The following is a 14,975-nucleotide window of genomic DNA, read 5'->3' as shown; positions in this document are numbered from 1 at the left end:
AACTTGGATTAATAATGAAGAACGAATTAATATTCAGAACTATTACTGCGTTACTCAATACAAACGATCAAACTCAAGAGCAGGTGGTGTAGCTGTCTAATGTCTATCATTCATGTTCAGATACTCTTCATAATGCGACTCCTATGCAGTTTCTTGCGCCAACGATATTACTGGATATTCCTAATGAAATTACACAAGTAGGTGATATTGCAGTTGTCCGCTGTGTGAACACACAGAATCAAACATTGATTATAGTCGTCCTTTAAATTTCTCCCAATAAAAACATATCAAATATTATTGAATTGAACATTAGCAGTTACTTCATTTTTCTAATGAGGGTGCAAAACTTTTAAACACTAATCACAACGAGATACCATTAATTCTTGCTGGAGATTTCAATGTCAATTTTCGTTCAGAAGAATCTCAACCATTAATTGATTTTTTAAATAATAAATTTAATTTAACGATGAATAATTCTCCATTTGATTCAACCACAAGATATGGCTCGACTATTGATGCAGTTTTCTCCAGAAATGTACATAGTTTACAAAGCAAAATTTATGTCTCTCATTTCAGTTATTACAAACCTATTATATCATATATGAAATATGATAGCAATTAATCTATCGTTGTTGTTTTAAACTGTGTTATTGATGTTATGTGATTATTAATATATTATTTTTAAAATTCAAATATGATTTTTTTTTTATTTTTATCTTAATTGCCTACTCATACAATATTAAAAGTTTTACTTCAATCGCGTGTGATCCTTACGCGCACTCTTTTTTTTTTAACTTTTTTTTTATTGAGAGTTTATAACCGCTGAACCTGCCTTTCCAAAACAGTTCTTCCTTTAGTCAATACAAATAAAATGTTTTTTGAATTTTTCAAATCGGACGCTTCGTTCTATCAAAAACTGAATTAACATTTTTGGCTCTTTTTGCCCAGTATCTTCGGAACGGTTAGACCTGCCTTTGCCGAAAACTAATCAGCACGTCTCCTTATCAATACAAAATGAATGTTTCTTGAATTATTCAAATCCAGTAGAGCGTGCTGGAAATTTAAATCGAGTTTTGAGAGAACAGAGAATCCGATGGAAATGATCCAAAAACGTTCAATTTGTAATGATGGGGAGAAGTGATGATTAGTTTTTCGAAAAGTCAGGTTCAGCCATTTCGGAGATACGGAGCTAAATGTGCAAAAAATGACAGTTTTTGAGAAAACTAAGCATCCGATTTGAATGTTTCAAAAAAATATCTGCTTGTGTTGACAAAACAATTGCTTTTGGGAAAAAGTTCAAAATTAAAAATAATTTTTAAAAGAATGAGACAAGATCCTCCATTCTAACTCCCCTTCATTATGTTCTGTTCATTTAATTTTCATGTAAACATTTAATATTCTTCGATTTTATTATGATCCGGAAAGTTTCAGCAGTTTGCCTTAAGGCATGATGTTAAATTTTACATAGCGCAAAATTAATACAAACAGGAACAAATAAATATTTGCAGTCTATGCAAATGAAAATGTGTATTAAAAGAGTATTAAAGACACCAACCATCGTATTAAACACGGCACCTTTGCACCTTGCTAGATGACGCCGTTGTATATAACATATCACTGTACAGCACTTTTGCATTTGACTATTGGTATAGGTCGTTGATATATCTTGTTTTGCGGTTGGTAGCTTGAGTGAGAATCGTTTCTATATTTGACATTTCGTGTTCCTTTGTGCTTTATGTTATCTTCCCAAATCTTGTTTGTATTTTTATAAAATGGCAAATATTTCTAAGGCAGAGCTCCGCAAGGAAATTAACGGTGAGTTTTAAGATTACTTATTTATATAATATAAGTTTTAATTTATCATAGTAATAGAAAAATATTTCATTTTAAGTTAAATGTGAAGTAACCGGTTTTTGTGAAACAGACGCTAGAACGACGAGGCGTAATAATGGCGCATGACGCTTTCTTCACTGACCGCTTGTTTATCTTATGCATTTGCAATAATCTCTGCTAGTATAGCTCTTGCTAATTTTATTTAACTGAACATTAAATGCGGTGCATATGGTCTCCAAAGCAAATAATTCCATTTTAATGTTTACATTTTTAGCTTTGTGGCATCCATTTTCATGCAATGGATAATTTGGTTAGCCCTATTTTATAGTATTTAGTACTAAATAAAAAACAAACCTATATTATGTTTAAATTTTAAAATGACAAAGAAAATTTTAATTATATATATATATATATATATATATATATACATATGTACTTTGTTTACTTTGTAATTCATGTTTTTTTTTTCTAAATTTTGACATGTTTGCCCAATATAAGATGAATCGCAGTTCAGTTTATTTTGTAAACATCTTTTCTTTTTTTGGTAGGTATATTGTCTTTAATGTTTGTGTATATGTCTTGCAGTTGTAGTAAACACGATATTAACATCCGTGTCACCTTTTACTACAACTGCAAGACATATACACAAACATTAAAGACAATATACCTACCATGTTGTAAGTTACTGATGTAAGAACATATTTCTATCCACTGATGATGACATAAAATCCTATGTCGAAACGTTTGGAAAAAATTAAAGAGCAACTTCTAAATCTTTGCCTTTTATTTGATGTATTATTTATATAAAGATCTTCAAGGGGAATACATCAAATAAAAGGCAAAGATTTAAAAGTTGATGGATGCCAGTTAACAAGTTTTTGTTCTATATATATATATATATATATATATATATATATATATATATATATATATAAACTGTACACTGTGTGGGATAATAGTCACAAATGCTGGGCCAGCTTGTACAATTTAACGCAACATTTTCAAATCTAAGTCTTAAGTTATGGAGTTAAAAACCGGGTACTACATCAATAAAAAAAATTATGAATGTTTTAAACATTCATTTATAATTTATACCTTTCGGCTAACATCCCAGTCTTCATTAAGGGGAATATGCTGTCAAGTATAATGATTGAACTAAGTAAATAATATGTAACAATTTAAGAAAAGTAATAATAATAAACCAAGCTATAAACACAGTTTTATATCCTTATACTACAATTGTTGAAGGCACTTGCTCTATTGTATGACAATGTGCACTATAGTAACCTATGTATTGACATTACAATAAACCACACAAATAAACATGTATCATATTTAATAAGTTATGGAAACTATTTTTTGAAGTTTGGGATAGAAATGAAGGTTTAACATTTGTTTGACAATTTGTGAGAATATCAACAGAATTATAGATTTTTTTTTTTTTGACACGCTATTCAAAAACTATGCATTTGTCTTGTTCAGATATATGTAGTCATTTCTTCAAGACCTAATCACTATGTAATTGGATAAACAATCCTTTACCAAACTTTTAAAAAAATTCTCTTTGAAATGTTAAATTTTTGATTTATAAAAATCTTTTTCTATCTGTATTATATTTAACGAATTTGACATTTCTTGATATATCCTCTAGCAATTTGTGAACAAATGTTTCAGAATATTTAACTAGTATGACTTTTCTTGATATTCCTCCCAGCAATTTGTGAATTGTTTACTTCATATTGAAATTTTTCTATTCTATATATCCACACAAAATATTTTCAACAATTTTTTTTCTTACAGCTATTTTGAAAGATGCAGATCTCTCATCTACTTCTGCCAAGAAAGTGAGGCAGATGCTTGAAGAAAAACTTGATTGCAATTTGGCAGCTAGAAAAAAGGAAATTGATGGTCTAGTTATGGACTATGTTAATGAGCATGTTAAAAATGAAGATTCTGAAGAAGATGGTACTGAAGAGGAGGAGGCTAGTGAAGAAGACGAAGCTAGTGAAGAGGTATGTAGTGTTATGCTTAGTAAATTATATATATATATATATATATACATATATATATATATATATATATATATATATATATCGAATTTTTTAGTTACATTCATGCACAAGATTATCTTTTTTTTTTTTAATATAATTTTGTGTGCCTATAAATGCTAATATTTATATGTAGTATAAAGTGATATTATTATTTAACTATAAATAATATTTTAAATATAAATAAAGATCATGAAATATAAATTGCTGGACATGTTCTTAACAACGTGAATAGTGAACTGGGTATAAAAATGATGAAATACTATAGCATTGCTATGTGTGTTGAAAAATTGTGCTTCTCCTTTTTTAGAAATTTTTTCTTTATTTTTTCTGCTTAGAATATAAATGCTTGTTGATAGATTCCTTAGTCCTACTGCATGTGACCTGACACACTCTAGCACAATGTCTAGCAATAACTACTTGAAAAACCAAAAGTAAAAAGTAAATATATAATTAACAACAGTATTGCTAATAAACAAAAGGATTTTGAATTATGTTCACAGGTAATTAATTATTCTTTTTTAATGGTTTATTATCTTGCTATTATTTTTAGATCCTCTATTTTCCTTGCTTACCACAAAATCTGAAGGTGGTAGATATCTGACCTACTACTATATTATATAATGGCATGTATGTAATAAAACTCGATTCAAGCAAATATAGTGTGCTAGATTTGTCTTGTTGAAACATTAAAAACAATTTCACTCAGCATTGCTTGAAGACAATTGGAAACGTATGTTTTTATCTGTATTTACAAATAAAAATTGATACTACTTATGCGTAGTACTAGATATATATACATATATATATATATTTGCGATTATCTGCACTAACAACCGCGTCAGAGTTATATGTATGTACATACCTACAATTCGAATTTTTGAACGATTTATGTTGCAGTTTAGTATATGTATGTAATATAATTAAGGAAGTATATATGTACACACATAGCATAAGGAAATTTTTTTTTTCATATTAACCATTGATTTTTGTTGATATCTAGGTATGTATTTGTTATTTTTGATAAATACACATTATTTCTTCATACATTACGGTTAATCAAGGTTCTACTGTATAAATATATATATATATATATATATATATATATATAATTATATATATATATATAAACCTCGTGTCATGATGTTGGGTCGCGATGAACGCCCAAACTACTGAACCGATTTTAAATTTTATTGGCTCATCATGTGCATATATATCCAACTTAGGTTATAGGAAATTTTGAAAAGTAAATTTAAAACATAAATATATTATATTTATAAATTACAATAAATTTTGACAGATATTTACTTAAAAAAAAAAAACAAAACCCTAAAATGATAAATGTCAATATTTATGGAAAATTTGAGAAAAAAAGATTTATGATTTTTGAAAAAAAAATATTTTTAAGTTCAAAAAATATAATTCAAAAATATATACATATATAGATGTATCTAACATTTATACCCAAATTAGATGAAATGCTATATTCAAAATCACTGTTTATAGTTTTAAATCTAATTAAAAATCAATGTTTATAAATTTAAATAAAAGTTGACATTAAAGAAATAACATTTGTCAATATTTATGAAAATTATTAGATAAATAGATTTATAATTTATATTTATTTGTTTTGCTTACCAAATTAGTTCGGATACCAAAACCTCCTTAAAACATTATAGATCACAATGAAAAAGCGACATATTAAATTTAAACCGTTAACTTAAAATGATGAGCAGAGCCCGCGTCCGATGGCTAGGCCAAATATAAATATTACAAGCATAGCCCGCGTGCGATAGTCGGGGCAGAAGCAAATATTAGGCATTACAGATATGGCCCAGGACGGTAATCGCAATTATTACAAAATATTTATTTATAAGAAACTATAAAACACAAAATTGTTCATATTTTTGTGATAAACTCTAAGCTGTGTGGAAAAATAGTCACAAACGCTGCGCCAGCTTGAACAACTTTGGCCCGACATTTTCGAATCTAAATCGTAAGTTAAGGGGTTTTAACATTAATCATAAACAAAATTTTGACAGTTAAAAAAAAAATTGAAATTTATACTAAAAATATTTTTATAGCAAAACGTTTGCCATATATATATATATATATATATATTAGGAAATAAAGATTAATTTATAAATCTTTGTTTTTTTTTGAACTTTGAAAGAATATTTTTTATATTATTAATATAAAATATATTATATTATATATTATAGTTATAATATACTATAAGAATTTTTTTTGAACCCTATAAGAACTTACTTATATATTCTATATATATAAATATGTGTGTGTATGTATATATGTGTGCGTGTGTAATATATATATATATATATATATATATATATATATATATATATCGTAGAGTCTTGGATTTGTAAATATTATATAGAGCTTTGAACAAAGAATCCAAAACAAAAGTTTTTATTTACTGTAAACGTTTTGGAACTAGGTACATTCCATCTTCAGGACACCTGTCAAAAAACATGATCTTGATAAGATTTAAACGAACAATATGTTTAAGAAAAGCACAAGATGGTAGATTTTTTTTATATAGAATGAATGAAATTGTGGGAAAAAATAATGTACGAAATATGACAATATAATCAAAATGAAAATGACAAAAATAAATGAGTGGATTTCTCTTTTCTCAAACATATTGTTTGCTTAAATCTTATATATATATATATATATATATATATATATATATATATATTAACAAAGTCTAATAATCGGGCATAACATCAATAAAAAACATGAATTTCTTTCAAAAATTTATTTTAAATCTATATGTTTTGGCTATAATCCTAGCCTTCATTCAGTGGAAAAATCAGTTAATCTTAGTGTTAAATTGGAAAATTTTAATAATCCATGATATCAGGATATGGTAATGCACTACACTATGTATTATAAACATTAAACTTGAAATTACACAATATTTTCACAAAATACTAATTTAAAAAAACCACAAATGGATAGTGTGTTATTCGTAGACTGGTTGAAGATATCTTCTACGTGTGTCGTCTACGAATAACACACTATCCATTTGTGATTTTTTAAAATTAGTATTTTGTGAAAATATTGTGTAATAATAATGTTGAAGATATCGCCGAAGCCGACTTAACAACATGTAACTAACCTATAAACATGAATATATATCTTCTTTTATTAATACTTAGTAATAAATCAGTGATTGTAATTAGAACTGCAACAAATACAGAATATAAAAATAAATCAGTGTTTAATACAGTCCACAGCGACAAAGGTTAAATTATAACCTAACAACCTGAGTGATCAAAGAAGAGTTTTAGTAAATTCTTGAAATACACACAACTATACAGATTTTATGCCCGATTATTGGACTTTGTTAATACATATGTCAACATCAAATTCAGAATCATACAATATATATATATATATATATATATATATATATATATATATAATAGTTATGCAACTCATTCTACATAAACCTCTAATTTCATTAAATATATTTGCATGTTTAACTTGCAAGAAATAATTTAATTTTTATTTGAAGGAAGTAAAAGAAAAGAAAAGTAAGAGAGCAGCTCCAGCCAAAAAGAAGGCAACTAAAAAAGCTCGACAAGATGATGACGATGAGGAAGATGAAGAAGAGAACAGTGAATCTGAGGCCAATTCTGACGCTATGTCTGAGGAGGAATATAGCCCCAAAAAGACAACTAAGCCAAAAGCTAAAAAGGGGGCCAAGGGTAGGAGAAAGAAGGGATCAGACAGTGACTCTGATGATGACTGGAATAAGAGCAAGAAAACTAAGAAAGCGAAAGGAGGAGTAAGTATTATATTTTCATTATTTTTATATATTTCACAAATATAAAAACCGACTAATGATGTAGGAATTACACAGGCGGTGATGTAAAAATAAAAAAGCAAGTAGGCCACCTTAAAAAAAAAAATGTACGTCAGCGTGTTTTTGTATATAAATTTGTTTGGTTACTGCATTTAGGTTATTTTATGTTTAAGTTTTTTTATATTTTGTATAGGTTATTTTATCACTGACATTTCATATTTACTTAGAATTTATTTTTATAGAAAAGAGCCACTGCCTATACAAGGCCCTACAAGCTATCTGCAGAGCTGTCCAACTTAATTGGTTCAAAAGACCCTATGCCCCGACATGAGGTCATCAAACGGGTTTGGGCCATCATAAAAGAGCGCAATCTTTATGATCCAGAAAACAAACAATTTGCCATCTGTGATGATGAGTTGATGAAAGTAATGGGTGTGAAACGTTTCCGTACATTCGGTATGATGAAATACCTGAAGAATCATTTTCTTGATTAATTTGAAGATTAAGTGTATTCATCTATAGGTATATCATTATATATATACACTTACATATATATATATGTAACATATATGTAACATATATATATATATATATATATATATATATATATATATATATTTGTTACATGTACTAAATATTAAGAGCCTTCATTTGATTTATGTTGTAATTGATCTAAGTTTTGTGGTTTTGTGTAGTAAAAGTGCATTATTTAGCATTTTGATGAATTGTCAATTTTTTACATTGTTCCAAACATTTTTCCTATAATATGGAAAGCTAGTTTGCTGTAATGAGTGTCGTGTTGTGAATGTATTACACAACTTTAATTAAATAATAAATTATATGTAGTATATCAGTGATGGATCAAAAGATTTTGCATATGTCAAGTCTGTATTTTAACTTTGCTGACAAGTTTTAATACTTGTTTAAATTTATTCATCGGCCTGTGAATGAATTTTAATCCAACAGGACCTTATTGACTAGTATGATTTTGAATGATTTAATCAAGATTTTAGTTGTAAATACAGTAATAATAAAAAAATATATTGTTTTTGTATAATTATAATTGCATAAGAATCGAATAAAATAATTATTTAGTAAATTTGTATTTTGCTAATAAATGCTTTACAGATTTTTTCAAAATGAAGAATCCCTTGTAGACATTTGTTTGATTTTGTATACCATATGGTACATGGAATTTCAATAATGATGTAAAGAAATTTTTTATCGCAATTAATTATGATTTATTGATTTTGGTATGTTCTGTTATTGCTTAGAAGAACATGGTAATTTGATATGTGGTCTATAGTGTTTGATCAATAATTTTTGTGCTCCAGTTTTCAATTAAAGTTTTTGTTTGATAGCAATACCTGCAAAATGGAATTTTATTTATTGAAACTGGAATATGTGAAAACACAGGTGTTTAGTGAATTTGAGAACATGCAGATAGTAATTGATGAAAATTACATTGATTTTCTTATCAAATTATTTTTACTGCATTATGATGTGAAATCAACTAAAGAGTTGTATGATGTGAGAATAGATGATATTTTTCAGAAATGTTTGGAATACATGAAAGGTTTGATTGATTTGAGATAAATACTTCATATTATTATAAATATCATTGGAATTACATGTAATATTGTAGATAAAAGTTGTACGTCAATTGCTGTGAAATTAGCATATTATTTTGAAATTAATTTCAAGAAAAAAAAAGACGTATTTGCAACATATCGCAGTAAAATTAAAGAAAAGTTAATGCCACTGACAAGGGATTTATTGAATACTTATGGCACTCAAAGTAAAATGGAAAAAAATAATTTGTTTATTAAAATATGTAACTATATTGCCTTGAACTGTGGATTGGATGATCCAACCAGTTCTCAGGTATGTATAATATGTTCATGTTTAATTATAAGGTTTTCTATATATAAACATAATTTTGCTTTCATGCAAATGATCCGAAAAATGACCTGGTCATTTAGATATAATGAGTTAAATTTTGCTTTTAATGATGATTTTATTTTCCACTCAATAACACTTTTGAACATGTTTTTTTTTATTATGTTGTTAGGTTTCTAATAAGATTCTTTACTAATATTTCTAATTATATTGCATTGTGTGAATATTGATATCTACTAAATTTTGAAAAAATGTTTTTAAATAGGCACTTCATGAAACTACAATGGCATTGGAGTCAGTTTTCCCCGTTAATGATATACAATTATTTTGCACTCAGAGCAGGAAAGAGCGTTTACTTATACTTCAAGAACTCACTCAATTAGTTTCTGGAATTAAATTATTCAATAAGGATATGGGAAAAGGCGGAAAAAGCATTATAGATAGTAATAACTCACTTCGTATAAAAAATGATTTAATGTTACAAAATTAATACAATTTTTTTTTTTGTAGTAAATGAAGTGATCAATAATTCAATTAGAGCATGCACACTTGATCTACAATCTGCTTTATTAGAAGTAATGGATAATGTGAACTTGTTTACATCAGCATTAGTGAACTGTTTCCAAAACAATGAGTTTAAATCTGAAGGTAAAGAATTAACATATATATATATATATATATATATATATATATATATATATATATATATATATATATATGATTAATTTCTTGGAGGGCGAATAATTGGAAACAAGCATCAAATATCAGTACTATCTTTTTTTATAAAGAATAAAAAATAATTAATAAATAAAATATTATACATACATTTCAACATCAAATTTAAACACTTTCAACATATATGTATATATATGTAATATATATATATATATATATATATATATATATATATATATATGCATATTCTATATTTTATTAGAAAAAATTAATGTAGTTCGAGACCATCTTGTACTCTTTCGACAATATGAAATCTATATTCGTAAACTCTTACAACTCACTCAATCTATTGAAGAAGATCACAAGTATTTAATAGACAACTATCAACTGGAACTAAAAAGATTGCATAATTTGGTTCAATATAAACTGTGCATATCAACAAAACAAGTTTTTGTAAGTATATTTATTTTGCGTTTAGGATAATATGTATTTATATTATCTGTATTATCCAATTAGGATAATATGTATTCATATTAGTATCTATAAAGTATCTGTATAATTTGTAGATACACAACATATATATATATATATATATATATATATATATATATATATATATATATAATTCTCTGAATTTTAGCCTTCATTTTTCACATTAAGCGTAATCCGATCAGATTTTCAGGATTTGCTATTTTTATTACATTATATTAAAAATATGATATATGAACTAAAATCTATATATAAAGGATGTGAACCTATTGATAAAAATAAAATTTTAAAATTGTTACAAGATAAGCCAGTATTAACAGATGCAGATAGATTAGAATTGTCGGCGAATGAAAAAGTTATTGTTAAAAAATGTTTTATATCCCGCATTGTAGATATTGCTGATGTTTGCCAGCAAGAAAATTTTACTTTGCAAGTAAGTTTTTGAAAAACAATAGTAGAGCTTATTGTTGAGTAAAATAAATATTTTCTTCCTAATAAACATTTCAGTATTTAGGATTTTGTTGCTGGTCCTTTGTACATGGAGAAGGAATATTGGTTCCTGGAAATCCACACATTGGAATATGTGAATGGAAAAATAAATATTTTGTATTTAGCAATGCAAAAGCTGCCGAATCATTTGCATGTGACCCAGAAATGTATTTATTTCTTTGGAATGCTCTGGAATAATACATCATAAATACTTTTAATTAACTTCATCTCAATTTTGAATCTATTACTTCATAAAAAATAATGTTATGGTTTCAATTAATAATATTTAAAACATTGTATCTTTATTCTTTATACATGAAATCATTAATATTTCAGGTATCACAAGAGAATGCTAAATATAATTAGATCGAAGCCAGAACTGATAACATTATTTCAAATGAAAAATCACTTTCTAAAACTAATCACAAAAAGTTTTGATGTGAACACATTTCTGAGAAGCAAAAGGGAATTTAAAGATGTAAGCATTCAAACAGCAATACATCTTAACACACATAAAAAAGTTTCTAACTACTCTTCAAATCTATGGGATTTAAGAAGAAGAGCATTAAAAATGGTACACAAATTTTAACTTTTATAAATGTAAACTATCGATTACAATTTTATAATAAAAATTAAACCTCTTTATTAATTTTCAGGCTTCGATGACTTATGGCAACAACAAACTGAATAATATATGAAATATTAATAGTGCAATTTTAATAACATAATACTGTAAAATTTTTACATAAAGTGCAGAAAATAAAATAATTCAGTTACTTGTAGTATCAATCTTGATTTTATTTGATGTGATATGTAATATTTATGCATATAAATAAAAAAATATATATTAATTATTATTTTAAGTTCATTAAGGGTTAATGATCATAACAGTTTCTTTCAAAGCTATTTAATTAAAATATATATATATATATATATATATATATATATATATATATACACATTACATTTTGTGTTAATTAGTGTAGTATAGTGTTTATTTATTTTTGTCTTTGTTAAACTCCAATTTGATTCAAACTTTAAGATAGTCCCCACCCCAACTAAAGTTTCTTACGGAAATAACATGGGTAAAATTCCATTTCCTTCTTAGAAACAAGTAAATCAAAATTTTGAAAATAATATTGTATTTCCTTATTTTGATCATAAATAAAAAAATTACAACAAAAATTTGATATATTTTATGAAATAAGTATTTACTTAGAAAGAAGAACCAAGATACTTTGGTTGGAGTGCAGACTATCTTTATATTATGTTGTGACAACATAATTTCGTTCTTACATATTTGTCAGAACTAAAGACCTTAGAATATAAGATAAATAAGATAGTAATTATCACAATATATAATAGTGTAAGGTTTGCAAAGAACTTTCTTGTAAGAAAGTGTAATAGTTGTAAGAGTTGCAAAGATATATATATATATATATATATATATATATATATATATCGTTATACTTTAAATAAACTGTAATTTATTGCTATCAATATATATATAATATAATAAATTGGTATTTTTGTTAACAAAACTGAACTTCAAATCGTTCATGCGCATATATAAAATTTGAATTTTCGCGCCACTGATGTCGGTACTAGTGTTTTCTAACCAAACCATAAATGATCAAGTTCATTCTGTACTAGTCGCCATTTTCTCATAGTAGTGGCCGGTCGTAGAACACGTGCGTTTCTGCACACTTATAGAAGAATCTTAAATTAACTTGTTCTGTATTGCATGTTATAAGTATTCGTATAATTATCATATAGTAGATAAAGTAAGCAAAATGAATACTGAAAAATTGAAGAAAATGCAAGCGCAAGTGAGGATTGGCGGCAAGGGAACTCCGAGGCGTAAGAAGAAGGTTGTACATGCAACAGCAGCAACCGATGATAAGAAGTTACAATCATCGCTCAAGAAGCTTTCTGTTAATACAATTCCTGGTATAGAAGAAGTAAATATGATCAAAGATGACGGTACGGTAATCCATTTCAATAACCCCAAGGCACAAGCATCTCTCGCAGCCAACACATTCGCCATTACGGGGCATGGTGAAAATAAGCAAATCGCTGAGATGTTGCCGGGAATCCTGAGTCAATTGGGTCCCGAGGGTCTTACTCAGCTTAAACGTTTGGCCAGTAGTGTGGCCGCTGGGGGTGCCATGAGTCGAGGTGGGCTCGGCGTCACGGATGACGATGAAGTCCCAGACCTAGTCGAGAACTTTGACGAGGCTTCAAAGCAAGAAATAGCACCAAAGAAAGATGATAAAGTAGAAAAGCCGGCTGATAAGAAACAAGATTAAGCATCATTGTAGCACCTAACCTCTTCACATGCATCTCTTGTGAGTCATCTACCAAAATCATTTCATATTTCATATCTCCTTGCGTACTTAGTGATCGAGTTTAGTATACATGTATTCAAGGTTGAAGATTTTCATCATGAGCACTGTTGATGCTTATTATTATGCATTTCTTGTTAAAAGGATGGACGAGCTTTATTCAAGTAGTGGCACTTGTGACCATCCTTTTATGAAATATACTGTGAATTAATGTACAGATACATTGAATATATATCAACATATTTCATCAATTTTGTTTTTTTTTTTTCATATTTATTTCAGTGATTGCCGTTGTTCCATGGTATTGGTTCTTTTGACTTTAAAATAGTTAATGTGAAAAAATTTCATTAACTTTACAGGTTTTGGACGTATTCACAAAGTGTGAGATTACTATCAGTATGATGTGTAAGTACACAATTTTTGTTTTAAAAATAAGTTCAGGCTTTGCTTTGCTCAATGCTAGTTCATTCGCATAAATTGCATTTGCATTTGCTATGTAGCCATTTGTTACTTTAAAATTAAGATAAGATTAAAATATTTTAATGGGTGTTTAAGTCGATTATGTTTTAAATAATTAAGGTTTTGTGCATATATTTTGTTAGCTTATATTTGGTTTACACTATGTCCTCTCATGAAAAATCTTAAAATCACTAAAAATACATCACTGTGATTCACATTAGAATCTGAAACTAGAAACATGTTACAAAATTAGCAGAAAAAGATTTGCTAATGTATGTTACATACTGCTTTATCAATTTAGTCAGATTCTCTCAATAAGAATTTTTAATGCGTTACAACTTTGTTGTGTTGCATATTCTATGCAAGAAAACATTTATGTGGATGTGTTCAATCATTTGATTCTGTTAAATTGATCAAATATGAATATTGTACGAGGCTAGTTAACAACCGGTGGTACATTGACAGCTGACAAAGTATAGCAAGGAAAAATGTGGTGTTAGGATTACAGGTGAGTATCATACTTTATACTTCTCTCTGATATTTCATTGGTTTTTATAAGTTATGTTCTTTTCAGATATATATATATATATATATATATATATATATATATTTATATTTACTAGATGACCCGACATTGTCCTGTACTCACGTCTACAATTCAAAAGTTCCAAATGTTTTGATATCCTGTCCTATACTTTATAAAACTGTATTTATTGTCCTGCCTTTGTGATTTATTTATGGTCGCAGCGTAAGCTATACATATTGGAAATAGCAGTCTTTGAAGCCACTTTCTTCAATGGAAAACAATATACATTGTAGTACTCGAATTCACAATGCGTAACATCAGTTGCACTTGCTAGATAACTAAATATGTAATAAGGGAAATAATGCTCAGGGATTAAG

The 14,975-nt window shown here is 27.2% G+C and overlaps 3 protein-coding genes across 3 annotated transcripts; all 3 read left to right on the top strand.

Moving 5' to 3' along the window:
* The first annotated feature begins 1,660 nt into the window (after positions 1-1,660).
* On the top strand, positions 1,661-8,225 carry LOC113377213 (upstream activation factor subunit spp27). Its single transcript, XM_026617447.1, has 4 exons — positions 1,661-1,815; positions 3,634-3,845; positions 7,426-7,698; positions 7,959-8,225. The coding sequence occupies exons 1-4, from the start codon at positions 1,773-1,775 to the stop codon at positions 8,208-8,210; spliced, it is 780 nt and encodes a 259-aa protein (XP_026473232.1). The 5' UTR covers positions 1,661-1,772; the 3' UTR covers positions 8,211-8,225.
* Positions 8,226-9,090: 865 nt separating this feature from the next.
* On the top strand, positions 9,091-11,634 carry LOC113375245 (cilia- and flagella-associated protein 206-like). Its single transcript, XM_026615189.1, has 6 exons — positions 9,091-9,292; positions 9,362-9,600; positions 9,881-10,058; positions 10,126-10,263; positions 11,037-11,212; positions 11,605-11,634. The coding sequence occupies exons 1-6, from the start codon at positions 9,091-9,093 to the stop codon at positions 11,632-11,634; spliced, it is 963 nt and encodes a 320-aa protein (XP_026470974.1).
* Positions 11,635-12,924: 1,290 nt separating this feature from the next.
* LOC113376960 (transcription factor BTF3 homolog 4) lies at positions 12,925-13,856 on the top strand. The gene has a single exon (XM_026617099.1). It carries the CDS (start codon positions 13,062-13,064, stop codon positions 13,575-13,577), a length of 516 nt encoding a protein of 171 aa, XP_026472884.1. The 5' UTR covers positions 12,925-13,061; the 3' UTR covers positions 13,578-13,856.
* The last annotated feature ends 1,119 nt before the right edge of the window (positions 13,857-14,975 follow it).

This window comes from Ctenocephalides felis, unplaced genomic scaffold (genome assembly GCF_003426905.1).
Source record: "Ctenocephalides felis isolate EL2017-DRISC unplaced genomic scaffold, ASM342690v1 CF-g0.4_SCAFFOLD_01886, whole genome shotgun sequence".
Classification (NCBI taxonomy): domain Eukaryota; kingdom Metazoa; phylum Arthropoda; class Insecta; order Siphonaptera; family Pulicidae; genus Ctenocephalides; species Ctenocephalides felis.
This window is presented reverse-complemented; position numbering and strand designations above follow the sequence as displayed.

Excerpts from the sequence above, each read along its gene's own strand:
- LOC113377213 (XM_026617447.1), top strand. The coding sequence starts at position 1,773 with ATGGCAAATATTTCTAAGGCAGAGCTCCGCAAGGAAATTAACG. Across the intron at positions 1,816-3,633 it reads GCTCCGCAAGGAAATTAACG|CTATTTTGAAAGATGCAGAT; the intron begins GTGAGTTTTAAG and ends TTTTTCTTACAG. Across the intron at positions 3,846-7,425 it reads AAGACGAAGCTAGTGAAGAG|GAAGTAAAAGAAAAGAAAAG; the intron begins GTATGTAGTGTT and ends TTTTATTTGAAG.
- LOC113375245 (XM_026615189.1), top strand. The coding sequence starts at position 9,091 with ATGGAATTTTATTTATTGAAACTGGAATATGTGAAAACACAGGTGTTT. Across the intron at positions 9,293-9,361 it reads ATGTTTGGAATACATGAAAG|ATAAAAGTTGTACGTCAATT; the intron begins GTTTGATTGATT and ends GTAATATTGTAG. Across the intron at positions 11,213-11,604 it reads AAGAAAATTTTACTTTGCAA|GTATCACAAGAGAATGCTAA; the intron begins GTAAGTTTTTGA and ends TTAATATTTCAG.
- LOC113376960 (XM_026617099.1), top strand. The coding sequence starts at position 13,062 with ATGAATACTGAAAAATTGAAGAAAATGCAAGCGCAAGTGAGGATTGGC.